Genomic DNA, 17,746 nt, shown 5'->3' with positions numbered 1-17,746 from the left:
CTTAGCACTTCAAACTCAGTAAAACACAAAACCTCAATGGCCACTGCACTTGAAAGCTCTTCAGATTAAGGCAGTATGGAAATTTCCCCAGGCTCTGCTTGAACACGTAAAGTGTAGTTGACTTTTAGTCCAAGCAAGACAGGTTTTTGTAACTTAATACATTTTCAAAGTGGGGAGTGTCCACACATGGAGTTACTCTGCAGTAACTAACTGCCCACACAGGCCAGCCCTAGCAGCTAACACTGGAAGCAGGCATTTTCAGTATTCAAGCATAGGGGCTATAAACATTTACTCACTTATTCACTCACTCTGTTTCATGCAGGTGAAGGTATCTATCAGGTTTTGTGGGGTTGCTCATGCACATGCCAAAGTATTTACAGGACTGGAGCCCTGATTTGTAGAAAGGCATGGTTGTTGCTCCTCCAGTACCACCTCAAAGGAAAATACTAATGCCTGGACTGGGCTAGTGCATCCCACCATCTCTCCCATCCCTCTGATACGTTTGGCTCTCACACTCCCAGATAATGCACATGTGTTCAGTCATACACAAACCCTACAGCACCCCTTCCCCCCATGGAAAAGTCAGCCAGCTGTTACAAAATTCAGACCTTTCATTAACACAGTTTAGTGGCTGATACTGCCAAGCAAAACAGAGACAATTAATAATAATCAGGACTGAAGGGTCTGAGACAGCTTATGAGTAAAGGATTGTATTAGCTGTTTAAAAAGGACAAACTTGCTCCTGCCTGGAGTGATAGGGAACAAAGGGCGGTGATGTATAACCAGGGAGGGAAGAGACTCTCTCCGTGGCTTTTGTAGATTACTGTGTGAATGACAGGAGCGGCAGGAGCAAATACCTCTTTTCATTTGCTCAGCCTGCTGGAGAAGAATAGCAGCGCTTGCCAATGAAGCTGCAGCTGTGCTTCAGCGCCGCTTAATCACTGTGTATGACTGAGGCTAAATTAGCTGCCATTCTTACTCCTATTTGTTGTTCTAATGAAGATTTGCATAAATGTAAGAGTAGGGGGTAACTGATACTTGATTCTTCGTTTGGGAGGCCAGGGTGGAAGACTCGCCCATCCTGCTTGTTTATGTTTGTGGGAGATTCAATGTTGCCTTTCCATTTGACCTGATCTGCTTCTGGCTGATGAATGGTGGAAAAAAAGAGTTCAAAGTTGCTTATCAAATCGAGACCCCTCTTGTGTTTCTGCCTTTAGAAAAGGGCAGACTAGTTAGATGAAGGGATTAGACTGAGGGATTAGAAAATTACTCCTAGCTGTAAAAAATATATATGCTTGTTTCTGTAGCTACTTATGTGTATATACGTGATATACTTCAATGGCATATGTAACAGCAACATATCTTTCCATCCATCCATCCATCCATCCATCCATCCCTCCATCTGATGGTAAGTGACCAATATTTTTTTAATGATAAGATATCAGAAAAAATCATATTAGGCAATATGATGAAAAGTAAGGACTTGTAAATTTCTGCAAGCCTTCTGTTGTTCATCACTAACATTCGAAGTTTACTTTTAAATAAAAGAATACCTAACACAAAACAGGCAATTACCAAGGAAGGCAAAAATTACTCAGCACTTCAAAAATATGTGCCACCAGTGCCTTGTGAGACTGGGATTCAAATTAAGAAATTGTGCTAATTCATCAAAAAAGGGGAAAATTTTACCATGAAGCAGTGAAAAAATCCAAAACTACTTCATAATTAAAGAGAAGATTTGAAAATGAAATGTCATAAAATTGCTTTATTTACTGTGGTCAAGACAATGCCTATGGCTGCTAACTGAAAGAGGCTAAATGGAAGAACCTCCCATCTTTTGTGTATTAACTTGCTCTACATGGTGATACGGTATGGATAACTGTTTTCAGTATTCCTCTTACACACTTGATATGCTAAAACTGTTGTTTGACAGCATCTGTAAGGATTTAAGATTAAGAAGGCATAAGTAGTGAATTTCTAAATTTCAAATCACGGCTGGAAACTGTCCAGCTTTAAAGATGACTGTATCCCTCCAAAGAGAGTATCTATTCCTACAGGAGAGCACGCATCCACTGCCCATTTCTCAATCTCTACACAGCTTTGCAGTGTCTCTAGCTCTTTAGCTGGTCTCTAAGACACATGAGCAAATATTAATTTGGTTGTTGTAACTTCTGTCATCTATCTGCCTGACTACCCACAGACACTTCTGCATATTTTTGGCCAAACACTAACAGAAATCAATCTTTCAGAGACGTTAGCAGAGAGCATTCAATCCACCTGAAATAAATGTGCCTAAAATGGTAACACTCTATCACTCCACCTCCCAGCTGAAAGGAACACCACAGGTTTCAATGTTCTATACAGAAACAAACCCACATGAAAATAAAAGCAGTCAATCACATCTTTGCTTGTTCTCACCTTATTTTGAGTTTTGAAATATTTCAATACTCTATTACAGCTTTTTGTTCAGCCCCTGATTATGCCAGAATCTCACGTTCTGCCCCTTTCAAAGCAATTTTTAGACCTTTTTTAATTTGCCCCTTTAGGGCAAATTAAAAATAATATTGAAGTGTATAATAAAAAACAAACCAGCAACAACCCTCATGACATATAAACAGATCACATAATTTTTCTTCAATGATTCTTTAGTAATTTCTATATATTATGGTTTTCCAAGGCTACAGTCAGAATTATGTGTTTGTAAATAGGGTAAGAGAAAGTGGAAATTACAGACCTAGTGGTCAATGGCATAAAACAAATCTAAAAGAGCTGAGGGGAGAGGTTAAGTGCTATGCTAGTTAATAAGAATGACAGCTTGCTTTGAATACTCATGCTGGCTGTCCAAGATATTGAATAAACCTCATTTAAACTAATTTTCATTATTTGTAGAGTCTGCATTAGGCATCTATCATTGTCTGTGCTATTAATACTCTTTTCAGAGACCACATTATCAGCATATTTAAATGAAAGCTTTCCTTTTCAATATTTATTAACTCATTAATATTTCTTGGTGGTAATATCCTGGTTGTAATATCCAAATTATACATACTAAGGTATTTTCTACTGATCAAACTTTCTGAAATAAATTTTTTTTCCTCCAGTACTAAAACTGCACTTGAGCTTCTGAAATTCTGCTTTCTTTTTACATTATTTATATGAATAGCATCTAAAATTTACATTTTTGTGGGGGTTTTTTTTTCAGTAGGTACCAGTAAACCAGAGCACTAACCAGATATTACCGAGCTGACCAAATGTGAATGACAAATGAATGAGGATATGAAAGTTAATTCATCTTACCGGGGTTACAGTCTGTGAGGAGGGAGCAGATGGAGAGGAGAACTTTAGAAATGGTTAACGCTGGACTCCAGTTGTCCTTTAAGATGTCCAGGCAGATGACGCCTTGGCTGTTAATGTTGCAGTGGTAGATCCTTGTCCGGAAGGTTACCTGGAAAGGACAGGGAGTCTCGGTACAACAGTGTTCAAGCCAGTAATGGCACAATTATTAAACACTGAAAAACCATAGGAACAAACATCCTGCTTTCCAGGCTGCTACTGATGGTTGGAGACTGGGCAAGACAAAATAAAGGAAATAAACTCTGCCTCTTGCAACTGTGGCCAGCAGTGAAACTGGTTTGTGCAGGCTGAGAATAGGATGCATTTCCAGAGCTTCCTGCTGCCTTGGTCTTATCAATCTCATTATTTTGTATATGGCAAAAAAAACCCCCCAACAATTCCAGCCCCTAATCTGGACAATGTTCATAACTCAGGTGCACAGCTCTTTCACACTTTGAAGGAAGGCAGAGCAAGACAGATTCTTTTACTGTCTTCATCTGTTCATCATTTGACACAATAGATTAAGCTGTAAAAAAAGCAGAGGCATCACAGCAGTGACTCCTGAAAAAATTGAAGTGAAATATTTTGAAGAAAGGCTTCTCAAATAAAATGCTTTTATTTCCAAATTTTAGGTTACATTTTTATCAGTAGAATTGTTTACAAACACCTTTGGGGATTTTTTTAGTAGTTTATTTTGATGATTTCTGTATCTATTTTATATGGTCTTCCAGGTGATCCCATAGGTAACAAACCAAGGAAATTATTTTAGCCCAGAATAATGTCCTCTTTTTTCAAGGTGAAGACACAGGCTTTTTATTTTAAAAGAAGCTCAGCTAGAAACATTGACTTCATAGCTCAGAATGAATACTGGGGCTACTGGATAAGAAGGGAAAATGTGAAAAAAACCACAGGAGGTCATCAAGGACTAATTTCTCCATCAGTTCTACGCAAATAACAAGTCACACCCAGGTGGTTTCAACGACATGTTCCCAAAATCTGAAATTAAGATGTAGAACTTCAGACATCTACCTCCCCAGCAACAGCCCTGCCAGGAGAAGGGCTGGGCAGGCAGGAGACAACAGCAGGCAAAGCATTCCCTGACTCAGGGAAGCTGTGCCCTTCCCTCCTCTGGGACAGTGCTAATGTAAGTGGGAGTGCCTGCAAACCCACCCTGCCCTTCCACAGATAAATCCCTGTCTGGAGAGTAATGCAAACTGGTGACAGGCAGGCTGCTCTTCTCATTTTCTTCAATATCAGAGATCTCAGTGATCTGAGAGGGATTATCAGGGCACTCAGCAAGCAGAAGAGAGAATACAAGTGAAATAATACAGTACCTGGTTTACTTCTATTAAAAAAAACCTACAGAAATCATTCTCTAGCACACTGAAAAATTCTGCCCCTTTGTATTAAATCAAGAAGCTTGGACAAAATAATGGAAAGAAAAGATAGTAGATTTATGGTATTAAAACATTGCATTCAACAATAAATACTTTTTCTCATAAGTACTTTTCCACATAGATCTGGAAAAATGCTTTGGAGCCCATTATCATGCACCAGTGAGTTCTGCACCAAAGAACCCTACTAAGCAAGTTCATCAGTTTTTAGATGCTTCTATATTTAAAGGTATTGATAATTAATTGGATAATTCCACAGTTTGCTACTCCATACCCTACATATTTATAGGTTCTTTCATGTTTCCTGTTCACTTGCAGTTTTGCTTATTGTTTTCCAGCCTAAGTGCTTCACTTCTGGGACTTCTCTGAGAATTTAAAATATTTCTGGTGCAATCATCTCAATTAATCCAAATGCTTTAGCCAGATGATCTATTTTCTCCCCCTCATTAGAAGCCTAAGCACATTCAGCATTTGGAGGGAAGTCTTCTGTGAGATCAAAATGTTATTTATTTAAATAATTATAATTTGGTGATAAAATTAAATGTCTGTGTACAAAGGGAAGCTATTTTGAACAAGGAAGGTTACTAATGCTCAAAAGCCATTAACTACTTTACACAAAGTGCCCAGAAAGGGAGATAGTGTGGAGGACCATCCTAGGAATTGCAGGTACTCATTTATTCCCTAGGTAGATTAACTCCAGGAACTCTTATACTCCACTTAGAAGTGAATCAGTGACTGCTCCCTAGCAGGATGTCCTAAGACTCAGTAAAAACACCTGCTTAATTTTAAGTATTGTATGCTAACTTTTCAGTACACCATTGGAATAAAGCCTATGTTTAAGTATTTTACCTCAACTAAGGTGCTTCCCTATACTTCCACAATGAAAAATTTGAGGACTTCATTCAGTGGCATCTAAATATACTGAGTAATAAGATATGTGTGGTCTCACTGAATGTGGGGGAAGCACTGAATCTACTGCACAGATTAAATTATACCCTCTAAAATATTTATAGACAGGTCAGTCTGAGCTTGCAACCTGCTTCAGAGAAGGTCATCGATTTGAGCGTGTATTTCAAGTGTAAGTGTTTTGCCTCCAGCAGAGAGGACAGACACTGCCACACGTTTGTTCCCCTGCCTCAGCTGCTTCTGAAGCACTGAAACAAGGACACTGGGAATCTGGCAGGATTCAGAGCCACTGAGATGAATGGAGGTAGTTCATGTCATTCATGAGCTGTTCAACACTCCATTGCCATCACCTGGTGGATATTTGTACATGAGACTTCATCTGTTTGCAGTTGGAAGGCTGTTTTTAGAAAATGCTTAGACCCAAAATATAGCATTTTTTCACTATGAGTACATATTAAACCTGTGAGATTGAGAAAGGCAAGATAAGGCTTGCTGCTTAGCGCTGACAATGTCACCAATGTCACCTAAGACAGGCAGGCATTTAAATATTTAAATAATCAACGTATTAGTTATTTTATAATGACAATATGTTATATTTTATTAATTAATTTTAATATTGAAAAATCAATTCAATTAAGTAAAGAAAATAATCACAGTGTTTAGAATTGCAGAAGAAGCTGTATTAATGACAGCCTTAATGTGCTGGAACTGTGGCCTGAAGGTGGCAGGTAACAGAGTTCTCACCTCGAGGCAGCAGAGTACGAATGGGATGACACATTGCTTTCCTCATCCATGTAGTGCCTCAAATTGCTGATAATGTGGGAAGTGCTGAGATGGAACTTTCTGCACGTTGTGCTTACCATACCTACTTTATAAGGTTATGCAGGGTCCTCCTATTGTACCATGTGTTAATACCTTCCCAGGGGAACTGCATTTTCTTTATTATGGTCATATTTCTACCTTTGATGTCACTTAAATGTTTCCTTTAAATGCTGGACTCTAATTCCATTTATCCCCTAATGAAAACACCTAAACAACCTCATGTGGGGCTCTAAGGACTGTGTGGGTGTGCAGGCAAAGTTACCTTCAGACAATTAAATGGTAGAGGAGAAATTTATGGATTTTCTTGAACCATAAGTGTTCTCTATGGATTTATTCTCTTTCATTCTGGAATTTAAAAAGCATACCTAATTTTTATTGAATAAAAGTATAGGTCAGGAAAATGCAAATTATGGGAAATAGGGAAAAATGGGACTACCTTCTGGAAACTGTGAGCACTACAAACAAACTTCCAAAAGGTAATGATAAGGAATTTATTTTCAATCAAATTTTATTCAATCAGTGTTGAAGTAAACAATAATAAACTCATCTGTCATTTACTGCTGAATGCCAAACATGCAAAGCTATGTCTGGCTGTTCACTGAGTAGGTTTTAGGACTGAAAAAAGACTGTTTATAAAACCTGGGAAGAGGAAACTAAGATAGATTTCAGTTGAGTGATTGGAGGCAACTAGTTGAAGGCAAGATAAGTAATTTCAGCATCTCAGAGTGATTTTGAAGACCATTTTCCCAGCATTATGTAGTCTTAAAATAACTTAATATCTTTCTTTTGCACAGAGGTCTAAACACAACAGTCACTATGGTGCCTGGTACACCATCTCACACGCTTTCAGACTTCACTGAATTCAGTTGCAATCTTCTTCAAAAACATATCAGGAGGAAGAAATGATTCCCTAGTTTTACAAATTACATGCAAGGGCTTACAGTGTACCCTCAGGATTTGCTTTCATCAGCCTGTTTGGGTTCAAACCCTCACCTCCTGCTTCTCAGTCACTGGAGCCTGGTGACTGTGTAGGGAGACAAGAAAAATTCCCAGAGCCAGCCTGAAAATAAACAAAAACAACCTCCTTTTGCTCAGCTAACACTGGAAGTAGAGTTGAGATTCCCAGGGCTCTCATTCCTGTGATTTTGGGAAGCTCCTTTCAAGAACTTTCATTTCTTACAAGGATGGAATCTTGCATGCCTGCTTGAGATGAAATTTCTGTCTTCCTCAAATATTCCCCAGGAGTTCTGCTTTAATAAAACTGCAGTGGCACTACCTGAAGTGGAAGAAGTTGTACTGCATACAGAAAAGGTTTTATATATATATATATATATATATATAAAATATGATGCCATTTATGATGATGTTCATAGAGCTCAGGAGAGAGTAAGTTGTTCCCATCTCAGTTTGTCAGACTTTATAAGCAATACATTTGTCCACTCAGAGAAAATAAAAACAAGATCAGGCCTACACTCTTCAGTCATATGAGAAAAATAAAACAATCTAAATGAAAAGTGTATATAGCTCTGAATGACACAACATTCATGCAATAACCTTTATATTAATTAGCACTCTTTAATTTCTTACAGAGTGCACTTCATTTATCTATGAGCACTGAAGCTGCCTTTCTAAGACAGGGTGGATTATTTCCAGTTTGTTAGTACATATCTATAGCATGCACATGAACAATTGTTGAGATACTTAATGATTCATCACAAAGAGTGTACAAAAAATGACTGGCCATATGATGTTCACTATTTAAGAGTACATTTTAAGTTTACAGCAAGAAATGAACTTCATCTAGTTCTCAAAACACTTGATTACATCTAATTTTACTTGGTAAAAAACAGATATAAATAATTTTATTGAAGGAAAATACATGATATCTGCATTAGCAGGAAATAATGAACTGTAACTACGTTTGCTTGACCTACAGAGAAGTCTGATATGCAAACTGTGCTGTGCTTCTTTGGCAAAATGCACCATGCAAGACATTAGTAGCCAAAAGTGGTAATAATTTAAATGGATATAATAGCATCCACATGAGTTCACCTTTAATATTACTGAAAATGAATCAGTATGCAATGTGAGTAATTATTCATTATATTCATTGTAATTATGAAGCTGAGTAAGTACTCACACTGTCTCATTGAACAGTGTTTCAGGGGAAAAAAAATTGAATAAGCACAACAGCAATAAACTATATTATATAAATGCACTCATTATGCACACAGATTTAACAGCAGGATAAGTAAAAAGGGACCTTGGTAATCTTTGATGTATCCAAGAGAGAGAAAAAAAAGTCCTAAACAGTACAAAGTTTTCTGAAAACAAAGGAAGAGAAGGAGAGGACAAGGGAAATGGATTACTGTTTGGGTTAGGGATGTTCAGAATAGAAACAAGATGGTAATTTGCCAGGCATCAAAAGCTTTCTCTGACAAAGTCACTGTGAGTTTTTATAAAATGATTTTCATATAATCAGCATAATCTTTCTTACAATTAGCAGTTCCTTATGGAAAGTCAGCAAAAAAGTTCTTTTATAAGAGAGTAGCTTTTTTTTAAGATTTACTGACCATTTAACTTTTATAAAATAAAACCTCCCTTTTAAGTTCAAAGCATGCAGGCTGTACTGTCTTACGTGAACACCTCTCTCAGTTCACCACAGTGCTCCTGCATGGTGCTCCAGGCATGAGACTTTATTCCTAGATTTTATTCTAAGAAACAGGGGCCTCTTCTTCCTCACCCAATTCCAACAGCCTATGGGTATTTAGGTATTCCATACATGGGAAGTCCTAGGCAGACTGACTTCAAAACTTTTTGGTTTTTTGTCCTGATCATTCTGCTCTCATTTTATAGTAATGTGCATAAAAATCTTTCTCTCACGTCTGTGTATATTTATCTGTGTGTGTGTAAAAGAGGACAAGGAACAACATTGACATATTATGTGTTTTTAGATCACATGGATTTTATGCAGTAGTAAACATGCTTGATACAGCAGAATTATGTAGCTTCTGAAATTTCCAACAGACAAATTGTCTTCTGAAAATATATTTGACAAGCAATATGAAAACCAATGCTGTGAGGCAGAAGATGTTCCCCATACAATGCCTCTACAGGCCCTCTTAAAGAGCTTTGTGTACTGGGTATTCACAGGAAATTGGAAGAAATGATAAACCACCTAAGCCTTGGTAAGGAAAACAGGAGGAGTTTAGTTAGATAGAGCTGTTTGCATCAAGATTAAATAAATCAATAGGAACTACTGATATAAATTAGTGTATTGTAAACAAAGTGAATAAGGAGGCTATTCATTAGAAGAATCATTGGCAATTCAATTTACCAATTACTAGAAGAATCATCAGATAAATGAATTGAAAGGAAATCTCAGAGATTTCCATGGTGTTGCCTTATCAAATACATATTTTGCATTTAATGACAATAAAATATCATTATTGATTCCTCAGTCTAACATATTTCTGCTCACATCTATGTCCTCCACTTTAAAAGTCTCATTCTGTCATTTTGGGAGACATTACACTTTCTTAAACTGCACCTGGGTTTGAGCTGTCCAGAGCCCTGTACTACTGCATGCTGGTTCAGCACCACCTGAAGACATCACAGACTCACACAATTGTTTGGGTTGGAAGGGACCTTGAAGATCATCCCATGTCAACCCCTCTGCCATGGGCAGGGACACCTCCCCCTAGACCAGGCTGCTCTAAATTCCATCCAACATGGCCTTCAACACTTCCAGGGCTGGAGCATCCCAGGGATGTGATCTGTGGAACAAACTGTTTCACTGCAGGTGGTGCAAGCATGGGAACTGCACTCTGCCGCTCACACTGCTGGAAAGAGCTGTTCTGAGAAGGGCAGGATTGGGGCTGATCCTGCTGCCTCTGACAATGGCCTTGCTGCTGGTAGGTTGTCCATTTCTCCCTCTCAAAGACTCCCCTGCATCTGATTTCTGCCTGCAAACACCCAAAGACTTCACTTGCTGGGAAAACCTGCCAACTCCATTTATTGTCATGGATGAAGGATTCCCGGGCTGCTCTCAGCGAGAAGATGCAAATGGAAAGGCTGGGCAAGGAGAACAAGGGAGCGCGGAGGCACAGCCAAGGGGCCGCGGGAGGCAGTGCTGTGGGAACACGCCACACCGTCACCACGAGGAGGAGGAGGATGGGGAGGGCAGGAGGCAGCTGAAAAGAGCTGGGAGCAGCACAGCACGGCACTGAGAGCTAATAGGATGTGACAGAGGCTATGAGAGAAGTATGACGAGGCAAATGAATGTAAAGGATAAGGTTGACAGGAGCGCATTGCGTCTGAAGGATGCCCTTATGATGGCAATATCTGGGAAGGGGGGCTAGAGGAGGCTCAATGAAACCCTGCCTGCATCAGGGTTCCAGAGATGGTAGAAAGGGATCAGACAAATGGGCTTGTACTTAAGGAGTTTTAGAGCTTCAAGTGTAAATTGTGTTAGTAGTGATAAATGCAATTTAGAGTGCATGTCTACCTAGTAATGTTCATTTTAACAACGTAGGTTAGAAATACTAAGGAACGTTTATTTTTTTGCATCTACCCTTGTAAGCACTGTTTTTCTATTACACTGCAGATAAAAGTGTCCTTAACAGCCAATCACATATAAAAACAAGTATGAACATGTAGAATAGAAGCCAGGAACAAAAAGTATTGCCCCCTCAGACATGAAGCTGAACTTACAAAATAGGTTGAAAGCGTCTACCACAGAAGAAGAATTCCACAAAAGGATATTTAGTGCTATATTACAATTATGTATTAAAAAACCTGAAGAGATGTTTAATATTGCCGTTAAGATCAGACTCTATAGACATTGTGCATTATATTTAAAAAGGAAAAGGGCCTCCCTTGTAGTCCAACAGCTGATTTAAACCATCTAGGCTTTCAAGTGCTGAGAACAATTTTTCAGTTAGTTAGGCATATGAGACTTACATAGGAGAATAACATAGGACTTAACAGAAAACAGTTTTCTGTTATTTTAATTTTGATTTAGAGGTCATTTAGCATATTGCAGATTTCAAGTCCTATGAGCCATTTTTCAGTCAGCTGAGATTAAAGTCCCTAGCAAGATTAATTGTAGAATTGGGATTAAGAGATTCCATAAATCACTCAAATCCAAAAATACAGCTAGCAGAATACTAGGATAATGATAGAAACATCCATATTGTATCAGCCACAGCTAAATTGAATTGACACTGTAATAGACTGAACGTAGTCAAATATGAGAGTAGAAGTAATTAATAAAGATTATTCTTGAGGAAAATGCAGACTCCATTGCAGTGACAATTCCTGGGAGGAAAGTTCTCTTGAAGAGCATTCATTTTTCTACAAACACCTGTGCAAAAGACTGGTATGGCTTCCTGATTTGTCAAAGCTTCTTGCTCCAGAGGGACAGTATGCGGGACAATGAAATTATTGCCTTTCCTTTAGTTGTGTAGTGTACCTAAAGCTGCAGTGTTTGTACTGGTGGCTAAATTTCAAAGGATCTCAGATCAAAACCTTGCATACTTGGGGAATTCACTGTTTTCTTATGTGGACTGAGGGGAGAAATTGTGGTGAAATTCTTTCTGTCAGACCAGGCTAAAATATATGATACCTCCTACTCAAATACACATGGACATATAATCATAGATGTACACCCACAGATACAAACACACATCCTCCCACAAGAGACACCTATGCAAGGCTAGATCCCATTCAATAATTCAATACCCCAAAGAAGGAGCTTTGGGGTATTGAATGGGATACAGAGAGAGAGACCTTTCCTCTGTTAAAGCCAAGGGGTGAACTGTCTGAATCCATTAAGGATGAAAGGAAGATAGTTGGCAGGAAAAAGAAATCTCAAAGGTATTTCTAAAAAAGGTTGAGGGGGTCATTAAGTCACTGAAAAAATGTAAGGTTATTTCCCTGGCAGGTCATCTAAGCATTTTTATTCATTTCTACTCTGAACAGGGCACAGCTTTGTCTATTTTTCAGTCCCTTCTGCTACATGCTGTATTTTTGGGCTGAAGTGAAACCTCACCTTGTGACCGAAATTGAAGCCTTGGCAGCATCTGGCCTTTGGCAGAAAGTGAGCTCATCACCACATCTATGCCTCACTTAGTGTGTTCCATACCTCCCTTCACTCTGGCATCTCATAAAACCAATGTGACACTGAGGATGCAGCCGAGAGGAGAGCGGTGATCGTGCAGCCCGCCCGCTTCCTTGCTGACTCAGCCAACGAGTGCTCAGCTCATTTCTGCAGTGCTACAGCAGCTTCCTCACAGCAGAGGCAAGGAAATATTTTTAATTGATTAGAGCCTCCCAGAAAGCCAAAACTAATTTGCTAGTTCTCAGATAAGCTGTTCTAAGGATCTTGTTTTCTGGTTGTAGAGCTAAATCAGAGTTAGGCTGGGCTGGCCCTCCATCACTCCTATCAGCTGCATTGGTCAGACAGAGGTAAACTTTTTTGGGAAAGAACAACTCCTTCCTCTGCATGAGTGTGCTGCAGTTGTGAGTGAAGCCAAATGCCACTGATTTATAAGGAAAGCAGAGCTGAAAAGGTCAGTGACCTCTGGCTCAAAAAATTTGGAGTGCAGTTTCAAGGCATGTGACAAAGCTGAAATACTGAAACAGACTGACTTCAAAGGGGAAGAAATTAACAGTGTGAGAGCAAATTATACTCCATCTTACCACATGGTTTCTTCTGTGATGGTAAAGAGTAACATAATATGATTCTATGACTATGGTTTAACTTCGGAAAAACACTGACAGGCAAGGACAGACAAAATGAAAACTATGGATCCGTAGGGGAAAGACTTGTTGGGGCAGACTGGAAGGGAAACCTGATGACAGTGACACGTTGCTATACAAAACCTGAAATGTGAACTGGGTCACACAGGAAAATTAATGCGGAAAATGGAGATAAAACTTGAAAATCTTAAGAATGTTGGAGGCCACAAAAACTGAAGAAATACCTAAAAGTGAAAACGTGTATAGATACTTTTTCTTTGTTAAACAAAACCTGAATGAAAGAGTGATTCTTTTATGTGATAAAGGGAAAGTAGAGAAGCAGATTAACTATCTGGAAGAGGAAATGAAAATTACTTTGTACATTTGTTAAAAAGAAAAGCCAAAATATAGAACATCTTTACTTGTACAAATGTGGTCTCTAATTAATGTTTACCAACATGCAACAGGGTACCCAGTGATCAGATCAGGCATCAACAGTGTTTATAGAAGCAATCTGGATCCCTCAAAAAATATCAAGAACTTTGTATAAGACAAACTGAACAGTGTTTACACAAATATATTTTAATGATGGTAATAAAAATAAAAGACACATATCCAAAATAAATTTTCAATGCGTTTTTCTTACTAAGAAATTATTTTACCCTCCTCAAGATCCATGTGTGACATACACATGTATGGATGTGATAATGGAGTGCACAACATCTGAGAAGAGACAAGGAAAAGGGATCTTTCTGCAGATTTTAACACACTGTGGATTAGGCCCCTTAACAGTGAATATGTTATGTGACATGGGAATTTGCCTTTGGAACCCTAGGCTGGGTCAAGTAATTGCATCTGGGAAGCACAGTTTCTGTTTCTTCCCAGGTTTTTTGTGGTCACATTTTTGGAAGATCAATTTTGACAGTACTTGTTTAAATATTTCCTTACTTCATAGTGAATGAGGGACGAAAATGGCCCACAGAAATCTCAGGAGTAATTTATGAATTCAATCATGGTGAAAAATGTGAATTAGACCCTTTCTGCTATGTTCTTACAGGGAAGTAATCTTGCCAACACTCAGGATACATTTTATGTCTTTCTCAGTACATTTCACAGTCTTGTACTTTATCCCTAGGTTTTTTAAGATGATAGAGCCATAAGGAGTTTGAAAAAAATTAAAATATAACTACAAAGAAATCTAAAATAATCTATGCCCATAACCCTATAATCCATGATTCTGAAAACAGCACAAAATATCACAAATCTTCTGGAGAAGTAGAAGAGATGCCAGCACACAGATAGCACCGTACCACGAGGCCTTGCATTACTTTCCATATACTCAGTACCTTTCTTTTGCTAGAGATCAGCTCGGGGAGAACATATTTAACTACCCTTTCCCAGCAGTGCTGACAGGCAGCTACCTTATGATAAGCAGTGGTCTTCTCATGCTGCTCAATTAAAGGGATTTCCCTATCTATTTTACCTATGAATGAGTTTCATAAGGTCTGGAAAATAGGTGTAATGAAATAGCAACAGTTTGCGAGGTCATACAGCAGGACTGAAAAGAGGGGGGTCATTTAGAACTGTGGCTGAAGTGAACAGAGTAAGAATCCAAGTGTTCAACACATGCTTATGACACAGTTATATCTGACATTAGTCCCCTGTGCACACACACAAATTACTTTCTTACAGATGACAATTCCCCTCAACATAAAACTGGCTGTTTACTAAGACAATATGGCATCATCAATTCTCTTATCCTTTATCAAGCAGTGCATTTTCATATGATTTAGATGCACACATTTCTTACAGTGACAACTGGCATCAAGATAAAGGCAGACAATCAAATCTATTAGGAAGCAGGACAAGAACCACCTCTTTGCTTGACATTTCATTAATAAGCAATGCACAGCTGCATTACTCATATCTCAAAATAACACAGTTGCTGAGCACAACTGAGTGCAGATTGAAAAAGACTTTACCTTGTGGTGAAATAGCAAACTGGACCTTCAACTTCTATTTTAAAAGGGTGTCTTGCATACACTGCCTCAAGACTCAACAGATTCAACAGAGAGAATGACAAAAGACCTACCTGTAACTTGTCTTTCAGAGCTAGTTCTTATGTATTAGCTCTCTGAGAGAACTTCAAGCTCTATTTTATATGCCATAAAGCAATTTTATACCCCAAAAATTATGATTTTAACTTTTTGGGGGGACTGAATGTAACCCTTGCATGGCAGCTAGCACAAACAGATCTAGCCCAAGAAAGAAGTAAATAAATAGGGCTTGTTAAAATACCTTGTCCAGACAGTGGGCTGGACTGGGGGGAGGCAGGAAAAACAGGATGGGGGAAGAACAGAACAGAACTGACCCAGCCCAGCATGCCCAGAACTTTAACAAACTGAAGGAGACATCATACATTTTCAAATTCTTTCTTCACCATGTGACAACAGCTGTCTAAATCTGAGACTGTGCAGTCAGGAAGGTGTACAACTCCTCTAAGACCTCCAGTGACATCAAGGCTTCTCTAAACTGGAACACTAAAAGTGGGAAACAAAGTTAGACCATCTCTAATACTGCTATACTCACCCATCTTTATGTTACTGGCTGAAAAGTTCAATTTACAAAATGACAAGTGCTTTACATTCACATCTCTCATTTATTTTACAAAACCTTTCCTGGTAATATCAGTGTTATTTACTACTATAAACATTACTACTGTGGCATTAAAATTCTATATGTAGGCACTTATCTTTCAACAATCTACTCAAAGTAATCAAACAGGAACTGACTTCTCTCTCTTTTAATGCAATATCCTTCTATTATAGACCAACATGGCCCACCCATCCCTTCATAAATGTGTCAGAAACAAGGTAAATATTTTTGATCTCATAGCTCCTTCCATGGGGGTCTTCCAGACACACACTCCAGAGTGGCAAGGTGAACAATACACCTCTTTTTACTTTGTTTCATGGAAGACAGCCCCATCAATTTATTTGATTCTATTAACAGCACTGTGGGATAAATTTTCCTGGTTTCTTATTATTGAACACATGTGTAAAGATTTGCACTCAGTCTTCCAGATAAGGACTTCTAAGCATCATGTATCTGACATGGTAATTCCTTCTCTCTGTAGGCCAGAGGATGCATTTCAGGAGCATGTTTGCCTTTTTTATAAATACATTACACAGGTGGTTTGCAATAATCCTGTGATCAAGCAATAAAGTCTCATTCTGAGATCCTCCTCAGCAGTTATTACCTCTGCTTAGAGATGATGCTCTGTATTGCCACATTCCACCTTTTTTCTTTTGCAGTCTTCCTAACCACTAGATTTTTCATGTTTGACATTTCAAGTTAATCATGGTAATGATCTGTCACCTTTATGTTATTGATAAAGTTCTCTGTTTCTGTCTGGAATCATTGTAGACAGAATTATAAAAAGAATTACTAAGGATTTTTGTAAATCTCTGTCACTCCAGTTTCTGGAATTTGGTTCCCATATTTCCACATTCTTCCAGAAAACTGATGTAAAGCAATCATTTATAATATCTTGCACCTGCAGATACTATATGGGGTAGTGAAATAGATGCATACTTTTGTCCAGACAGCCATACAACCTTGGTGAATTATATGGGTCAACAGGAAAGATTAAGTATCTTCAGCTATTTATAAAGGGTGCAACTCAAATACAAGCACTTTCATATTAGAAACAAATCCAAATTAAAAAAAATAGCTACTGGAAATCATGCAACCTTTTTCTAAATAAATCCATATGCATTCAGCTATACTGGCAGCATGCAAGCAAACTCTAGCCAGTTATTTAAATTCTTTCTATCAAAAGAGTCAAGTTTAAAAATTCATTATTGCTTTGAAAGTTTTATGTTTCATCCTAAAATGATATACCAACATACACATTAAAAAATATCAGCAGGAGAAGACTCCTATCAGACTTTGAATATCCTTCTACTAACCTTGGGTGGTTTAAAAGGATAATCCGGTGAAAAGGTTATGTCAAGGAAGAAAACTCCACCTTCATATACAGACCCTGGAGGCCCCAGTATAGTTGACCTCCATTCATAAATGTTGTCTCCTTTGGGTCCAGCACTAAAATAGAAAACAAAAATATAATAATCACATGCAATCAAGGATATACTGCATCAGTTATACTCTACCAGTAGTACCGCTGGTTTTGCTGTAACACCAGAAACTAAAATTGTGTATCACATTCATTAAGTTAGACAGAACATGCATCTGATGTCCTAAGCTCTGTCAGAGAAGTGATATATTCAGCTAGGAAGAAGAATTAAAATCACATCATAAATTATTCAAATAAGCACAGAAAAATTCCCAACTGTCTTATCTCAAATATTTTAGTGGGCAGATGTGAAGTATTTACAGTGCAAGGATACAGAGACTTTGCTGAGATGTCTTGTCACTGTCTTGCTTCACAAGCCATCCTATTTTCACCTACCTCCTCATCCACCTACCTCCTCAGTCAGCAGCAGTGTAATTACACACATTACACAGCACAGACTGTACTAAAGACTGAG

At 38.3% G+C, this 17,746-nt stretch overlaps 1 protein-coding gene across 2 annotated transcripts in view; it reads right to left on the bottom strand.

Annotated features, from left to right (window-relative positions):
• Positions 1 to 17,746, bottom strand: part of LOC129129369 (ubiquitin-conjugating enzyme E2 E2) — a 201,358-nt gene that overhangs the window by 19,456 nt on the left and 164,156 nt on the right. For both annotated transcript variants that reach the window (XM_054647298.2, XM_054647229.2), the window contains exons 4-5: positions 17,168 to 17,300; positions 3,298 to 3,445 (exon numbers count right to left, since the gene is read on the bottom strand). In XM_054647298.2, coding sequence (XP_054503273.1) covers positions 3,298 to 3,445; positions 17,168 to 17,300 — 281 coding nt within the window. The remainder of the gene's footprint in view (positions 1 to 3,297; positions 3,446 to 17,167; positions 17,301 to 17,746) is intronic.

This window comes from Agelaius phoeniceus, chromosome 1, assembly GCF_051311805.1.
Source record: "Agelaius phoeniceus isolate bAgePho1 chromosome 1, bAgePho1.hap1, whole genome shotgun sequence".
Taxonomy (NCBI): Eukaryota; Metazoa; Chordata; class Aves; order Passeriformes; family Icteridae; genus Agelaius; species Agelaius phoeniceus.
The sequence above is the reverse complement of the archived record's forward strand: the minus strand, read 5'-3'. Positions and strand labels throughout refer to the sequence as shown.